General features: G+C 48.7%; 6 protein-coding genes across 6 annotated transcripts; 2 read left to right on the forward strand and 4 right to left on the reverse strand.

Moving 5' to 3' along the window:
• Positions 1-190: 190 nt before the first annotated feature.
• On the reverse strand, positions 191-712 carry CTRU02_205119 (uncharacterized protein; the record flags this gene model as incomplete). Its single annotated transcript, XM_070204496.1, has 1 exon — positions 191-712. The coding sequence occupies one exon, from the start codon at positions 710-712 to the stop codon at positions 191-193; it is 522 nt and encodes a 173-aa protein (XP_070061600.1).
• Positions 713-2,442: 1,730 nt separating this feature from the next.
• On the forward strand, positions 2,443-2,661 carry CTRU02_205120 (uncharacterized protein; the record flags this gene model as incomplete). The annotated part of the gene is made up of 1 exon (XM_070204497.1): positions 2,443-2,661. The coding sequence occupies one exon, from the start codon at positions 2,443-2,445 to the stop codon at positions 2,659-2,661; it is 219 nt and encodes a 72-aa protein (XP_070061601.1).
• A 425-nt stretch (positions 2,662-3,086) lies between these two features.
• Positions 3,087-4,272, reverse strand: CTRU02_205121 (uncharacterized protein; the record flags this gene model as incomplete). The annotated part of the gene is made up of 3 exons (XM_070204498.1): positions 3,087-3,262; positions 3,352-4,007; positions 4,070-4,272. The coding sequence occupies 3 exons, from the start codon at positions 4,270-4,272 to the stop codon at positions 3,087-3,089; spliced, it is 1,035 nt and encodes a 344-aa protein (XP_070061602.1).
• Positions 4,273-6,041: 1,769 nt separating this feature from the next.
• On the forward strand, positions 6,042-8,057 carry CTRU02_205122 (Pentalenolactone D synthase; the record flags this gene model as incomplete). Its single annotated transcript, XM_036724292.1, has 1 exon — positions 6,042-8,057. The coding sequence occupies one exon, from the start codon at positions 6,042-6,044 to the stop codon at positions 8,055-8,057; it is 2,016 nt and encodes a 671-aa protein (XP_036583919.1).
• Positions 8,058-8,470: 413 nt separating this feature from the next.
• Positions 8,471-9,072, reverse strand: CTRU02_205123 (uncharacterized protein; the record flags this gene model as incomplete). Its single annotated transcript, XM_036724291.1, has 2 exons — positions 8,471-8,736; positions 8,790-9,072. The coding sequence occupies 2 exons, from the start codon at positions 9,070-9,072 to the stop codon at positions 8,471-8,473; spliced, it is 549 nt and encodes a 182-aa protein (XP_036583918.1).
• A 1,088-nt stretch (positions 9,073-10,160) lies between these two features.
• Positions 10,161-15,012, reverse strand: CTRU02_205124 (nonribosomal peptide; the record flags this gene model as incomplete). Its single annotated transcript, XM_036724290.1, has 2 exons — positions 10,161-12,613; positions 12,678-15,012. 2 exons carry the CDS (start codon positions 15,010-15,012, stop codon positions 10,161-10,163), a joined length of 4,788 nt encoding a protein of 1,595 aa, XP_036583917.1.
• Between the last annotated feature and the right edge of the window lie 420 nt (positions 15,013-15,432).

Raw genomic sequence — 15,432 nt, forward strand, 5'->3', positions numbered from 1 at the left:
TTCACGTAAGATGCGGAGACGGTTTGGAAGGCTTGGGGTGTCGCTTGTTATGTGTGATACCATGTAACACTATCGAACTCTGAGAAACATCCACGAGCTGTACATAAGTAGCCGCAGGCGGCTGTTGAATTCGAGTTGCAAGTAACCAACCAGCGATGAAACGGCTACAGCCGTATAGGAAGAAAACCAATCATGCAGCCACCTCAGCGACTTCATCCTTCTTCCAAAGTCCACCAAGCAGTTTATCCTCGTGAGCTGCTTCATTGTCCTTCTTCCAAAGCCCACCAAGGAGTTTATCCTCATGAACTATTTCGTCATCTTTCTTCCAAAGTCCACCAAGCAGTTTATCCTCGTGAGCTGCTTCATTGTCCTTCTTCCAAAGCCCACCAAGGAGTTTATCCTCATGAACTATTTCGTCATCTTTCTTCCAAAGTCCACCAAGCAGTTTATCCTCGTGAGCTGCTTCATCATCCTTCTTCCAAAGCCCACCAAGGAGTTTATCCTCATGAACTATTTCGTCATCTCTCTTCCAAAGTCCACCCAAGAGCTTGTCCTCGTGAACTATTTCGTCTTTTTGGTCGGCATCTAGGTTCGTTATGTCGCGACTTGTAACAGTCTTACTGTTCAGCGAAGAGACTTTTGGCGCTGGAAGCGCAGAAATGGCACTGGAGAGAGCAAGCACCAGGCAAGAGACGCTGACGGTGAGCTTCATTTTCCTGCAGCCGGAGACTTGGTGAGGTGCAGCGTGGTTATGGGATATTGATTGATTTAAGATGAGTAAACGTCATATGGTCATGAATACTGTAAACAACTTGTCATTCGGCGGGTCGTCACATTTATAACTGAGTGGGCTATTTAGAGTTTCGCACCAGTTCCGTTACTGTATCTTTTTCGATGACGGAAGAATCGTTATCTTTGGCAAATAGGTCTGATGACCACTAGACCATACAGACCAAGGATTTACCGTGCTACTCTATCTTATTGCGAAGGAATTCAAACAGGAACGAGTCATGTCAATTTCGAGGTGACTTACATTGAAGTTGAAGCGCTAAAGACTCGTACAGGCGAAATAAGTGGAATTAATTGAAATCACGTAGGGCAATCTGAGCGCAGCCTGATGTAGCAAGCCGCCTACCGCAGCGTGAGGTCTTCGGGTACATTCCAAACTTCGTCAAATAGAGACTTAAAAATCGTCTTGATGTGTTGTAATGCTGACAAGTCTTCTATCTAAAGCTGCTTTTGGGAAGCTTTCGCTTTTCACGCTGATGGTGAACTACCTCGGTCGTGTTCATTTAAGAAACTAAAGTTACCTTAAATACCTCCTTTTTTGGGCAAAGTGCGTATGCGAAACGAAATGCTATCGAACTTTTCGCTCCTCAATCCGAAGGTTGACTCTTCCACTTTTAGTTTAGACTACTTGAACGCGATAAAGATCTTCGTGTTCTGGCTATTGTGAAATCGGAAGACCGGCACGCATAGCGATTAACGCCCACCGACCCCTTAGGTATCTGAGTACTTAGTCACACTTGAAGGTACTTTGCGTACATAACAGCGATAGTGCGGTCACAGATCTCGAGCGTCATTTACCAATCTTGCAAGATGCATTTCAAATCTGATACGCCCCTTGTTGCTTTTGAGACACGGGAAAGCGAAGAAGTTGAAAACTGGCCTGGGCCGGCATTTGCAGATGTACAACGGCAGCGCAGACATACCAGTCTCATTCAAGCCGCTGCTGTACTCTTGTGCATTGTTTTTTCTTCGGTAGCATATTACTTAGGGTATCAGCATGGTCTCCAGCAGGCGCCCCAGCTTCCAACACATTGTAAGCAGTGGTTGCCCCAAAGAACTCAGACATCTAACTCATGACATTATTAGCCATCACAAATGAAGGCTTCCGCCTAACACTTCGAACATTAGACGATGAGTTTGATGTTCAAAACCCGACGAACCTGAAGTTTAAAGGGCAACCAAGACCGGAACTAGACGAGGCATGGGATGGTTTGCTGAAAGGTAAGTACTCAATTTTCCGTGCGTGATTCCCCTTTGCTACAGAAAAGCTAAATGCGTGTTTTTAGGCATGAATATTCGGGTGCATTCTTCCGAGGCGAAGCAGGCGAATTTCACTTCAATCGAGCTCGCCGATAGCTCTGGTGATGTCTTTGCTATGCCTGCTGTGTTTCACAATCTACATTGTCTTGTAAGTCATGCCAAGGCTGACATGTCCTGTCCTTAACATTTAGTAGAAGACAATCCGGCACTACTTATTCCCCAAAAGTTATCCGGAAGACTGGGAGTATCTTAAGCCATCTGCCCCGGGTGAAATAAGTCCGCACATGGATCATTGCATTGACAAGTAGGTATACCCGCTCCAGTGTGTTACCTGTGCTTTTCGATATAGTTCAAAACTAATGTGGCATATCCTACGCCAAGCACTAATGTGTCATGGTGATATGTCTCTATATCGCTTTACCTGGTTGTCAAGTCAAGAGAAGCCCAAGCCACTTGCCCACATGCCACACATTTGCATTGATTGGGAGAAAATGCAGAATTGGGCGGTTGATAGAAGCTTTTCAATCAGTAACGGCTTGCTACAGCATCCAAAGGATCTTTAGTTTCGGCGGCATGTTGTTTGAAGATCTATTCCTACGAATACATACTTAAAGCAGATTTTGGCCGCGGGCCAGTGGGAGGGGAGGTACGATATTTAGGACTACCACACATATACATACACTGACACTATTCTGAATTAGCATTAATCCTTTTTATGAGATCTCTTATATAACCGATTGGACTTTTGCTAGCAATCTGACCCTTTTAGCTGCACACATAAGTGCAAGCTCAATTTAGTCGTTCCCAGGGATTACTTCGTATCTATACAATCTTACGATTGACAATTTCCGCATGCAACCAGTATAATAATACTTTTAATTGAACTCGGGTTATTTGACAACAAGACAATGACGATGACAACTGGCCCACTTTCACTTTTCAATGAAATAGCTTTAGCAACCATTTCCTATGGTCTCACGTCATCTTAATTCGCGTTGGAAGAAGAACACCCGCTCCTATCACTATTTTTAGAGCAATCAAAAGATTGCCAAAGCATTCGGCGGAGATCCCACTAAGCAAGGGATATTCATAGGCGCCGACGTCAGCATAAAAGAGTACCGACCAGTCTTCTTGCAGTACTCCGATAGACGACTGAGATCCCACAACTCGCCAATTGGCATACCGAACAAACTCAAAAGCCAAGGATGAAGAACTGTTCAATAGAAGAGTCAGTCAAGGGGAATATTTGGGAGTGGGTTGGACTTCATGCAGCAACTTTATGTAAGAATGGGAGAAACCTACCTAGGTCCGACCAACCGGAGATACTTCCGTCGGGTTTCACGGGGGGGAAAGCCTCAAATGCATTGGAGTCTGAAACGGCGGCAGAGAAGTGCTTATTCCAGAACCACTTGGCTGTCTCCAAGGAGCCATGGACACCGGATAGCTGAATGTCATTAGGCTGGGTCGGGCTGTCTGGCTGCATATTGTCAATGGTCTCGGTCGTTCCAAACCTAATAAGGAATATATCGCCGTGCTTGAACTCGAGGCCTTGATGCTTAGCGACAGCCTCAATATCCTGGACGGTAATGCGGTTGCCGGCAAATGGATGGTACTCAATACCCTTTTCGTCTGCGTAAGCTTTGTAATCGATCAAAACGCCACGGCCTACCACGCCGCCGCGAGTGTGCCAGTGGTCGATCGTAGGTATTTTATTGTCGGCTGTCGATTTGACACACATGTCCTCTTGGGTTGGATTGGAACCGTTGTAGGCGAGACCACTCGGCTGGTGGTGCCAGTGAACGAGACTGTCCCATTGACTGCTGTTTTGAGTGTTGAACTCCAGCTCGTCGTCCCAACCAACTCCATCGCTCAACTTTGCGGCTTGAAGCGTGTGAACCTTGTGAACGACCTGTTTTCGGCCTGGAATGTGAAGCTTGGTCAGGCCGTCCAGAGACCAGCTACTTGGTTATCAGAAAACGCATAACTCGAAAGATTGTTTGAATTTTTGCATGCAACTTACTTGAGGGAGATGGAAACTCCATCCCGGACCTCTGCACCAGCTGCTTTGATAACGTCAGGCGTGAGAAGGTTCAGTGTACCGTAAAGATCCTTCTTTCCATCTTTATCGAAAACACCCCAGGCACAGCCCTGAGGCATACCCTCCACTGGTGGCAAATCATCGAAATCAGGAAGGTCGAAGGTGGTCTTGTTTAAAGAAGCCATGGTATCGTGTTGGTGATCTACTTCGAAAATTTACGTGGTCGAACCAACCTGGATCGAACAATGAACTTCACTTCATTCAAATATCCCTCCAAAATGATAGCTGCTTGTTAGCACCCATTCAACTCTTCAGATTTAAAGTCTGCAGGACGAAATTTTTACCCCTCTTATAGAAACATACTCTAACCCAGACAAATAGCGCAGAAGCGGTCAGCGGGGTCATCCCGCTGGCTTTTCGGTATGCGATAAATGTATAGATGTGGGGATTTGTTCATGGACGTAACTTTGGAGCAACCCTTACCGAGGTATTTTTAACCCCCGTGTTCGGCTCTGTAACGTCAAGGTACTTCGGTTAGAAGCTCCGAATAGCTTCTCAACGGAGCATGGAGAGCTAAAGAACCTATTAATTGGTACTGATATAAGAAGAGGGCATCTGATGAGGGACATGATGGCCCTTTTCATTCAAACTAGGTCTACCTAGAAAGCTAATGAACCCCCCAGCATTCTTGAAATTATATCGATCCCGAAAGCCAGTCTCTTGTAATAAAGAAAGAATACTGGAAATCCCGCCAGTCTAATTTGCTCATGGACAATCACTCAACAGTTACTGCCATGGGCACACGGTGGACGCGCTGAGCTACTTCTTTTTTGTTAAGCGACAGCCTCCATAAACAAATTCACTGATAATGGTTCAGCGCGTAGTCCCAGAGTCCGCCCATGAGCCTGTTCGAGATGATACTATGAGATGAGATCTCGTCTGGACACGTATGGAGATCCAGCAAGTACATGTCCATGCCAGCGAGGTTGAGAGTTGGTAACACAAACGTGGCCTGCGGGGTACCAGCCAATCTTACACCGAAATAATGACTCTGGCTCGAACATAGACATTTTTTTTGTCTTGGAGAAACAAGAACCTTACATTGGTTGGTTTTATCTGCTTCTATTCGGCAATGCAATCGACGGGATAACCAGAGCTTTCAAAGACGCTTCTTTGCCGTCGCTGATCCGACACTTATTCCCTCTGAAGCGAGCGGCGTTCGTGTACCCCCTGCTTCTCTCGGTTTCGCTCTCGTAGCAAGCAGCCAGTCACAACGACATTGAGAAAGCGAGATCTGCAACCAGGTTTGACAGAGATGGGCAGTCAAGGATTCTGTTACGCAGATGGAGTCTAGTTTGACTGAAGGTCAAGGGCAGCTCTACAGTGTCCCCGCCTTGATGTATCGTAGACGCAGCTAAAGTCAGGTTGCTGCATGTACTGATCAACGGAAAAATATCCTACAGGTTGCGCCAGCATATGAAAACTTGGCTGTCTCACGAAAAGCGCATTGACATTGCGGGACACGGAGCAGATGACTAGACCGCTAAACCAGACGGTGCGGCCCGCTGCCATTCTTGTATTTAAGCGAGATAGCTGCCCTTGCACCTCGGATACGATGAGCGAATACGAGCATGTAGGTGCGTCGATCCTACACAATCCTAGCTTCTACTCTGCAACTAACGAAACCCGCGGGCTTCCGAGCCATTGCACCTTCCGTTCTGTGTGTGACTAAGAACCGGCGATCGGCGAGAGAAAGAAACCCTGCGTGGATGTTTTACTCCGAATTGTACCGGATTTATGACATGCTGGAAGAAATCAGACGACTATGGCTAATGCATGAACACTCGCTTGGAATATCTGCAGCAGGTCCCTACGGTTTGGGCTAGTCCAACATACTCCTGACTTTGTGATTGTAGACTTATAATATGATGTATCGCTACCGAGGTTCCATCCAATGCTCCCACTCTATTCTGCTAGAATCCTTACATCTTCTCTGGCTGGACTAACACCTATCAACCCTGCTACAATGGCTGCGTCTTCACCCGCTCCGGCGCAGACCAATGGCGAAGCCGCCGCTTTCGACTTCATGGCCCTGAACAAGAAGTATACCGAAGAGAAAGAGAAACGTCAACGAGCTGACGGAAATGCTCAGTACATTGAGCTTGAGTCCACTGAGAGGTTCCGTAAGCTCGCCGAGGATCCGTGGGTTGACCACGCCAAGCTCAACGCCCAACCGCCCAGTCTCAAAGACGGCGATGAAGTTAAGATCCTCATCCTTGGTGCAGGATATGGCGGTCTATTGTATGCCATCCGTTTCATTCAGGCTGGCTTCAGAGCCGAGGACATCCGTCTTGTCGACGTCGCGGGTGGCTTCGGTGGCACATGGTACTGGAACCGCTACCCCGGTCTCATGTGTGATGTCGAAAGTTATATATATATGCCCCTACTTGAGGAGACCGGATATATGCCGAAGCACAGATATTCATACGGCCCAGAGCTGTTGGAGCACGCCGAGCGCATGGCTAACATGTGGAATCTGACGGACAAAGGCGTGTTCCGGTCGCAGATCAGAAGCTATGAGTGGGATGATGAAGCTAAGAGATGGATTACAATCATTGAGCAGGATCGCGGTCCCAGCGAAGAGCCTGTCAAGATGACGGTGCGTTCGCAGTTTGTGGTTCTTGCCAATGGTGTTCTGAACCACCCCAAAGTCGCCAAAAACCTAGAGGCATTTGAAGGTGATATGTTTCACACGGCGAGGTGGAACTACGACGTTACTGGGGGAAGAGATGGTCCACCCGAGGCTCCTCAGCTTACAGGTCTCGAGGGGAAGCGAGTTGGAATCATTGGTACCGGGGCCACGGCGATCCAGCTGGTTCCACAGCTTGCCAGATGGGCAAAAGAGCTCTATGTCTTTCAGCGGACACCATCAGCTGTTGACGAGCGAGGCCAGAGGACTACTGATCCTCAAGATTTCAAGAGTAGGATTGCCAACGGTAACGGCTGGCAACTCCGCCGTACTCAAAACTTTAACGAGTTCATCTCTGGTGGTGAACCGGACGAGAACTTGGTCAACGACGGCTGGACAGGAATGAAAGCTTACAAGGCTCTTATCGGGGGACCTCACGACAACCCCATCACAATGCAGGACATTCCCAACCACATCGGTACTCTGCTAGCCTTGGATACTCCTAGGTCAGAGAGGCTCCGACGTCGTGTGGATAGCATTGTCCAAGATAAAAAAACAGCCGAAGGTTTAAAGGCGTGGTACCCAGGTTGGTGTAAACGGCCGACATTCCATGACGACTACCTGCCAGCTTTCAACCATCCACATGTCCACTTGATTGACACTGATGGAAAGGGCATCGATCACGCAACCAAGGACTCCCTCGTTGCTAATGGGACCGATTATCCTCTGGATATACTCGTTCTGAGCACTGGTTACAGACCGCCAGCCGCGGACCTGGCCGAACCGTCAGCAGGATCTAACATGACTGTCAAGGGCCGTAACGGTCGTTTGTTGTCAGAAAAGTGGCATACCCAAGGGCCCAGCACACTTCATGGCGTTCTTAGCAACGAGTTTCCAAATCTTTTCCTCACAGGTCCTCTGCAGGCGGGGACTTCTTCAAACTTTGCGTACGCCACTGATGTTTTGGCACAACACTCTGCTTTCATTTTGGGTGAAGCGATGAAGAGAGCGGGTAGAAATACTGACAAGGTCGTTGTTGAGAGCACAGTAGAAGCCGAAGAAGCTTATGCTGGGCTTCTCTTGACGAGGGCGGCGTGGTTTGCGGGTTTCGGTGTTTGCACGCCAAACTACAGCAACAACGAGGGCCAAGTAATCGGACCAGAGGAACAGATGAAAATGGCTAGAGGATCACCTTTCCCTACGGGCATGAACGCATTCGTCAAATTTATAGAAACCTGGCGCGCTGAGGGGTCTCTCAAAGGGGTTGACATTACTGTATAGTGATGAGAGTACCTTAAGAACGATAGAGTAGATTAGGTTTATATCAACAGGAAGCAGACTTCTAGAGGTTGCTGTGGAATACACGAGATATGACCTGCAGATTTTCACACTTTTCCAGCATAAATGTACCACCTCAGTGAGTGTGAGACTTGGCCTTCAACAGAGTGATGGGTTTATGACCATAACGCGTTTTCCCTGGAACAGACCATGATGGTGTTAAAAATACTTCGCTGTGAGTCAATGTGTTAATTTGAAACGAGTTTTTGTATTTGTTAACAACTGGTTCAAAGTACATGAGTTTTCCCATCCAAATAAGGGAGAACAAAAAGGTATCCTTGTCGGTTAATGTCATGACATTGCATATTCCAATTTCAGCGATTACCCTTCAGGCCGGCAACTGCCAAAAATAACTATTAGAAGATCTTGTCAAGGATCTTCTCACCACCGTCCAAGCGGTCGGCTTCCTTCCTGAGTGCATCGGCCCTAAACCTCCTGAAAGCATTTTCAATTCTTGCTCTGCTCTCGGGGTCGCTCCTGATGCTTCTTGCTGCTGCCGCCGTTCCGGAGACGAAACCGAGCTCACCACCCAGGAACAGACTTCCGAGGCCAAGTAGTGAATACGCAGCAATGTCACCCATCTTTGTTGGTGCCATCTTATCTGTTACATCAGGGATAGGCTCTGACGGCTTGTTAGTGACAATTCTCAAGTGATCAGTAGCAGACACGACATACCGGTCCTTCCGCTTGCAAACTGAACATGGGTTGGCTTTTCTGTCGCTCGGAACGCAGCGAACATGTCGGCACGGGCGCGTCTAAGTCGGAAGGCGAGGAAGAAACCCAAGCCCAAACCCACTAGAGAACCGACTGTCGCGTGTGTGCTGACCTTGGCAGCGGCGCTCTTGAGAAGGTCGCGGTCTGAATCGCGAAGGTCATGTTCGAGGTGCTTCTCGGCGAGAGCAGCGATATCGTCCGAAGACGGAGACTTGCGGAATGCAGCTAGTGAATCTCGAGACATCTTCCGTATGTGTGGTTCACAATGAACCAATTTGATCAATCAAATGAGATATCCGGATTTAACACAGGATAATGGTGCTTGATTTAGTTGATTAAGGTACAACAAAGTACTTGTAAAGGGAATAGTGAGATAATAACTGCTCTCCATCAATAGCATCAGCTAATTCAGGGTTTATCTATCTAGCGTGCGATGACGTCCTGCATACGTTACTGGGCTAGTGGGTCGTGCGGAGAATATTCTCGTCGCAGGAATAGCTTCTTGATTCTTCCACTGTCCAGAGCCCGCTGTCTATCTGATCGATTGATGCCCAGACCCTTCTTTTACGTAGTATCTGGCGTGACTTTTCTTCGTTCCGATGAATTAGACTACATCACATAAAATGACTTGCAAATCAAATCACACGACCTCAACTATAAGAAGCTTGGCAAAACGAATATTGGAACCATCACGGAACCACCGGAGGATTGGCTGCCTTCATCCCTCACTCATTGCATAACCCGATGCACAACTCCAAAAATACGAGGTGAACAAAGTTATGACTCTGCAGTCGCTGAATGTAACTCCCAAAGGATTATTAGAACTCCCCTAAAACCGCCCATTAGTACGGTAGTATGTGAGAATCATCTTGGGGTTCTGGTAAGGTGACCTGGCAAAAACATTTCGCATGATCGTAGGGGTCATAGTGCAGGCTTGCACCAAAATTCCCATCAGTCATTAGGAAGGGTGGCCGAGTTGGTTATGGCGCCAGGTTAAGGTCAGCTTAACATCTGTTTCCTGGTGGGGCAACCCGCGCGAGTTCGAGTCTCGTCCCTTTCAATTTTTGTTTTTGCACCATTTTTGTATTAGACAATCAGCTTCTTTGCTGCATTTTTAACTTTTGCTACAAGGCTTTCATTATTTCGATACGCTTTAAAATATTGATGAAGGGATTGGTATTTAAATAAGGGTATACAGACTGCCACAATCGATCTCTTGTCCATCAGTATTCTATGCGAGCTATCTTTTACTCGGCCAGTGGGAGATGGTGAAGAGACCGACGACTCGTTGAAATTGAAATCGTTCCGGTCTGTTGTCCTACATAACTTCGGCTACTTACCCACGTTGACTAGCAATCTTGCCTGTGCTTCTTGTGATGGATACGCTAATACATCTCCAACACCAAGATTGTGGCGATATTGTCTGGATAATAACATTGCAGTAACAGTATCCCCACCGCATTCAAAAAGAGAAGCGTAATCACCCTTCGTTTCCAGGCCAACTGCTTTCCATGCTTCTTGGACCTCCAGGCGTACGCTCATAGGGATTTCATCATGCTCGCCAGGGTCCTGTCTCGCGCAAAGTTGTGTGGTGGAAGAGCTTGTTGGTGGTAGCTTCTCCGCAATCAGGCTCAAGGAGCAAGGTCGACTTTCAGAGATCCATGGACTGATGTCGGTTGGCTTGCCTTCTAGTAACTGCCTGACCTGTGCAGCAAGTCCCTGAACCTTTTCCTCCGTGAATGCGGTACTTGAGAAGTTGAAGGTAACAATCAGCTCATCGCTGGTTGGGCGCGCAATTACCCATAGGGCTGATGACCTCGACGGGACACTTGCGACAGGGGCCATAAACCGCGCCTTCGTCAAGTTTCCCAGGTCAATCTCCTCGTTTCCTACAGCTTCCGGACTCTGGAAATTCACTACAGATCCAAACAAACTGCTTAAAGGCCATTCAGTGCAGTCCTTTTGAATAGTTCGATAACCAAGGTAGGCGAAAGGAGCGGCAGCAAGGGATTGTTCCTGTAATCGGGCGGCCACCGCAACAAACGTCATGTTCGAGTCAAACTGAGCTCTCACAGGGTTCGTATTCAAACACGGCCCACGAACGTTTTCATGATCGATGTCGTTTGAGGGACTGTAGCGATTCGCAAGGAGTTCGGCAAAGACAACGTCTTGCGTGCCGGCCTCAAGTCCCATCACTAAGGCCCAGGCAGCTTTCAAGAGGTTTGCCGTCGTAATACCAGGCACACTAAGCGATCGTAGAGCAATGCGAATCTCGACCCTCTTAAGACTTCCGGGGTTTTTGCCCGGCGGCGCCAAGTAAGTAAGACGGGAACCTTTCAAGGCCTTGCGCCAAAATTGTTTTGCCTGGGATTGATCCAGTCGAGCCATTTGCCTGGCCCACTCTACGAACGATGATCCACTAGAGAGTTCTCGACCAGCACACGCAGCAGCGAAGTCTTTCCACAAGAGGCCCAAGGAGACGGCATCATAAAATGCATGATGGATTTCGAGACGGAGGCGATAACAGTGTTGATCGTCGGAAGCCACATAGAATCGTGGTAAGATGTCATCGTCATGCTGGTCATCTGACCCATCGTCTGGCAGAATCTGGGTGCCCATTGGGCGCTTTAAAACAACCTGATAGAGCTTCGGTCCCTTGTGAACGAAAATTGTCCGCAGAATCTCGTGATGTTGTAGAACTTGGCTGCAGGCATTCTCGATCCGACTTTTCTCTACAGCTGGTCGGAACTCCACACCGGTCTTCAATATCAAAGCTTGGGGTTCCAATTCTCCTAGAGCAACCATCGATGCTTGCGCGTCTGTAGCTTCAGTAACAGCTTCAATGTCACTGTCGACAAATCCTTCAATCTGAATAGATTCGGTTACAGGCGTGTCAACGGGCTGGGGAGGTGCTTGTTTGGGTGCCAAAGAGACACTCTCGCAGTGTTCTGTTGTTGCGGCCAGGCTTGAGCTCTGAATCATTGCCTGAAGGGGAACAAGAAGGCCTTTTTTCCTACAAAGGTTTGTTGCTCGCATAGCGGTGATGCTGTCACCCCCAAGTGTCAGGAAGTTGCTTTCACGTCCTATCTCCTGTTTGCGTATGCTAAGCACGGAAGCCCAGACCGACTGCAATATTCTCTCGTGGTCAGACGCTGGCGCTGTCAAGACGAGGGTGGACGAGGACTGGAGAGCATTTCGTGCTGCTTCCAAGTCTTGTGACTTAAGCCATGCAATAACCAAGGCGCGATCTAATTTTCCCGAGGTCGTCAAAGGCATGCCTTCCACGACCAACCACGTAGTGGGAACCATATAGGAGGGAAGGCAAGAAGCCAGATATTCCCTGATCTCCTTTAAACGCTGAACTAGATCATAGTCCTTTGGCACGGAGACTTGTCTCAATGCTTTTTCAGTCGTAACTTGAAGTTCTGCATCGGCCAAAACCAGTACGGCAGTGAGAGTTTTACTATTTTCACGCCATGGCTGAATGGAGACGACAGCCTCACGAACGCCTGGGGCGCGGCCAAGCGCCCGTTCCACTTCTCCCAGCTCGAACCGCTGGCCTCGAATCTTGACTTGACCGTCCTGCCTACCAGTAAAGGTCATGCTTCCGTCGGCGTTATACTTTGCTGTATCGCCAGTGCGATAGTAGCGACATTTGCGGCGAGGCTTCTGGCCTGGAGGAAGCCATGGAGGTTGAGTGACAAAAGAAGCAGTTGTGAGGGCTTCATCGTCAAGGTATCCCCGAGCTACCCCGGGCCCTTCAACGACTATCTCGCCAGGCGTGCCTTGACCAAGGTTAGCTGGCGACGTTCTACCAGACGATATGACCGTAAAATCCCCTGTACCTACCGATAGGCGCCAGTTTTGACGGGTCTTGTAGCGACACAATCCACACTGCGCAGTCCACGGGTTTTCCAATGCTCTCGGGAAAGGGGGAATCCGGTGCCAATTCCGTTAAAGTACAACGTCCGGAGACCTCGCAAGGTCCATACTCATTGATGAAACGATGCGAGGGGCTCCAGTGGCGGACTGCAAACTTGTCAACAGGCTCACCGCATGACACAATTGTTTTCAAAGTTGCAACTTGCGGTGAATGCGCGTCGAGTGTACGAATGACGGTTGGTGTCAGGATAGCCCATTCGACTGCCTTCTCATCGATAAAGGATTCAAGGTCGGCCCGCTGAGACTCCGAGGGAATGCATATACAGCCGCCCCAAAGCAGTGTTCCAAAGACCTCCAAGGTATGCGTGTCCCATACAAAGGAAGAAAACTGGAGCATGCGACAGCCACCATCCGCTTCCCAACCCACACGCCTGCCATAATGGATGAGGGTGGATGCCAGGTTCCGATGCTCCAGAACGACGCCTTTGGGTATTCCAGTACTCCCGCTTGTGAAGAGGATATAGGCAGCGTTCGTTGGTGCAGGTAATTCTTCTGGCAGCGAGCGCGTGCTGTTGCTGAGAGCCTTGATTGACTCCGCGCTGACCGTAAAATGCTCAAATATGGATGGTGGCATACTAGCGATCATCTTCTCTGTGTCGACCGATGTCAGTACTACAGAGCCATTACATCTCAGTATGATATCCCAGATGCGCTGAGGTGGATGAGATGGATCCATAGGGACGCAAACGCCTCCGGCTTTCAGTATAGCTAAAAGAGAAACGACCGCCCAAATCGTCTTCCCAAACAGAAGGGGAACCTTGTTCTCCGGGCCAACACCACGTAGACGAAGGTGAGAAGCCAATCTGTCTGACATCTCATCTAGCTCACTGTAAGTTGCGGTGCCATCTGGGGCGTCAACGGCCTGAGCGGATGGTTGTTGCTGCGCTCTAGCCTTAAAAAGGTCATGCAGACACTCCTCCACAGACTCTGGTACGTTCTGATTCCAGTCCAAGATTTCCGATAAGTCATCCGGATTCAAAATTGGAAACTGATCGACGGTGGTGTTCATTGGGGTGTTTAGCAACCACGAGAGCGTGAACACAAACTGCCGAAGTACCCTTTGCATCTGGCTGGCCTCTAACGTAACCGGGTCAAAGTCTGCCTCGATGGAGACGGTAGTGTCGTGAAGGAAACAGTTAAGGGATATGGCGAATTGCACATCCACCTCAAAGGCCTTCTCCATCCGCAACACGCCCGTGTCGGCCATGAGCTGGGCACGAGGAATAATGTTGAGCACAGTCTCAAAACCGGCGGCGACTTCGGCATCGTAGCTTACCCGGCGAATGTTGGCCAGTCCATAATGAAGCGCTGCGTGATTTAGTAGCCGCCTTCTTGCTGCGATCCTTTCTTTGAGTAAGGCCCGGATGGTTAAAGATGGATCAACCACAACCTGGACAGGTACAACGGCAGCTGTAGGACCTATCGTGGATTTGAAAGACGGCGTTCGGCCAGAGAATACTAGCCCGAATGCAATGGCATGGGCATTGGCATAAACACTCGTTGTAAGCGCCCAGGCGAGCTCCACGTATGCCGGAAGTTGAGCTTGTGATACAGTGGTCGGCAACGGTATTTCTTTATGTTGCCTTTCAAAAGGCTTGGAAAGGCGACTTTCTCCTTGTCTTGGGATGGGGAAAATGGCGCTCTCACCCTTGAATGACTCAGTCCAAAAGGCCCGCGATTCACATTCCTCGACGCTGTGGCAGAAGTCAACGAAATCCTTGAATGGGACGTGCAATTCAGGCTCCTGGCTGTGATATAGGCGATCAAGATCGGAAAGCATGAGAGCGGTAGATGTCTCATCTCGGATTGCGTGGTGTGTTGTAAGAACCAGTTTCCCATCGACAAAAGTACTACGCAATAGAGGCTTGCCTAGCCCCATGGGAAGAGCCTGTTCTTCTCTCAGAAAATGTTCGATTGTTTGCGAGTTATATGCTGTCTGATGCTCTTCTCTCAGGACCACTTGTAGAAGCCCCTGACTGCTGGTATCGATGATCCGGGTGCGGAGAATGGAGTTGAGAGACACAAGCTTCGCCAGTGATGATGCGAGACGTTGCAAGTTGACAGACGGCGCGAGACTAAAGACAGCTGTGTGTTTGTACCGGTTGGGATACATCGTTGATTCGATCATGGTGCCCATTTGAAGTGCCGTTACCTTGAAGACGTCTTCGATCGCGTCGGCGGGAACTGAGCATCTCTCAACGATCTCTTTCATGATCTCCGGATTTACCAGCGTGGAATCCATGATTCTTGTGACTATCTGGCGCGTTAGTAATTCTAGTTACTCTGTGCTGGGAAGAGGAGGCGTTCTTCATTTCTTTGATGATGCGAGTTAAGGTATAAGGGGCTTATACCTCATCACAGATTGTAAAAATAATGGCCACACCTTCTGGACACACTCAACCTGGCTCCACGGTTGACGACAAAAGCACAAACTACTACAGCCCAACTGACCTCCCACACGGTAATGAGTTACTGCTACAAACTCTAGTATTAGCACGGGTGGCTGGGTAATCCGAGCAACACTTTTGAGACGAATCACGGCACATGTTCATCCCCGTATAGAGTTTTACTAAAGCCCAAAGGTGGGCCATAAAGTTGTACCGTATTGTTTGACAGTTATATCCCCTGGCGATCCCAGCCCACACGTAGGCATCCTTCATTT

Source organism: Colletotrichum truncatum (genome assembly GCF_014235925.2).
Source record: "Colletotrichum truncatum strain CMES1059 chromosome Unknown Contig_0003, whole genome shotgun sequence".
In the NCBI taxonomy this organism is placed as follows: domain Eukaryota; kingdom Fungi; phylum Ascomycota; class Sordariomycetes; order Glomerellales; family Glomerellaceae; genus Colletotrichum; species Colletotrichum truncatum.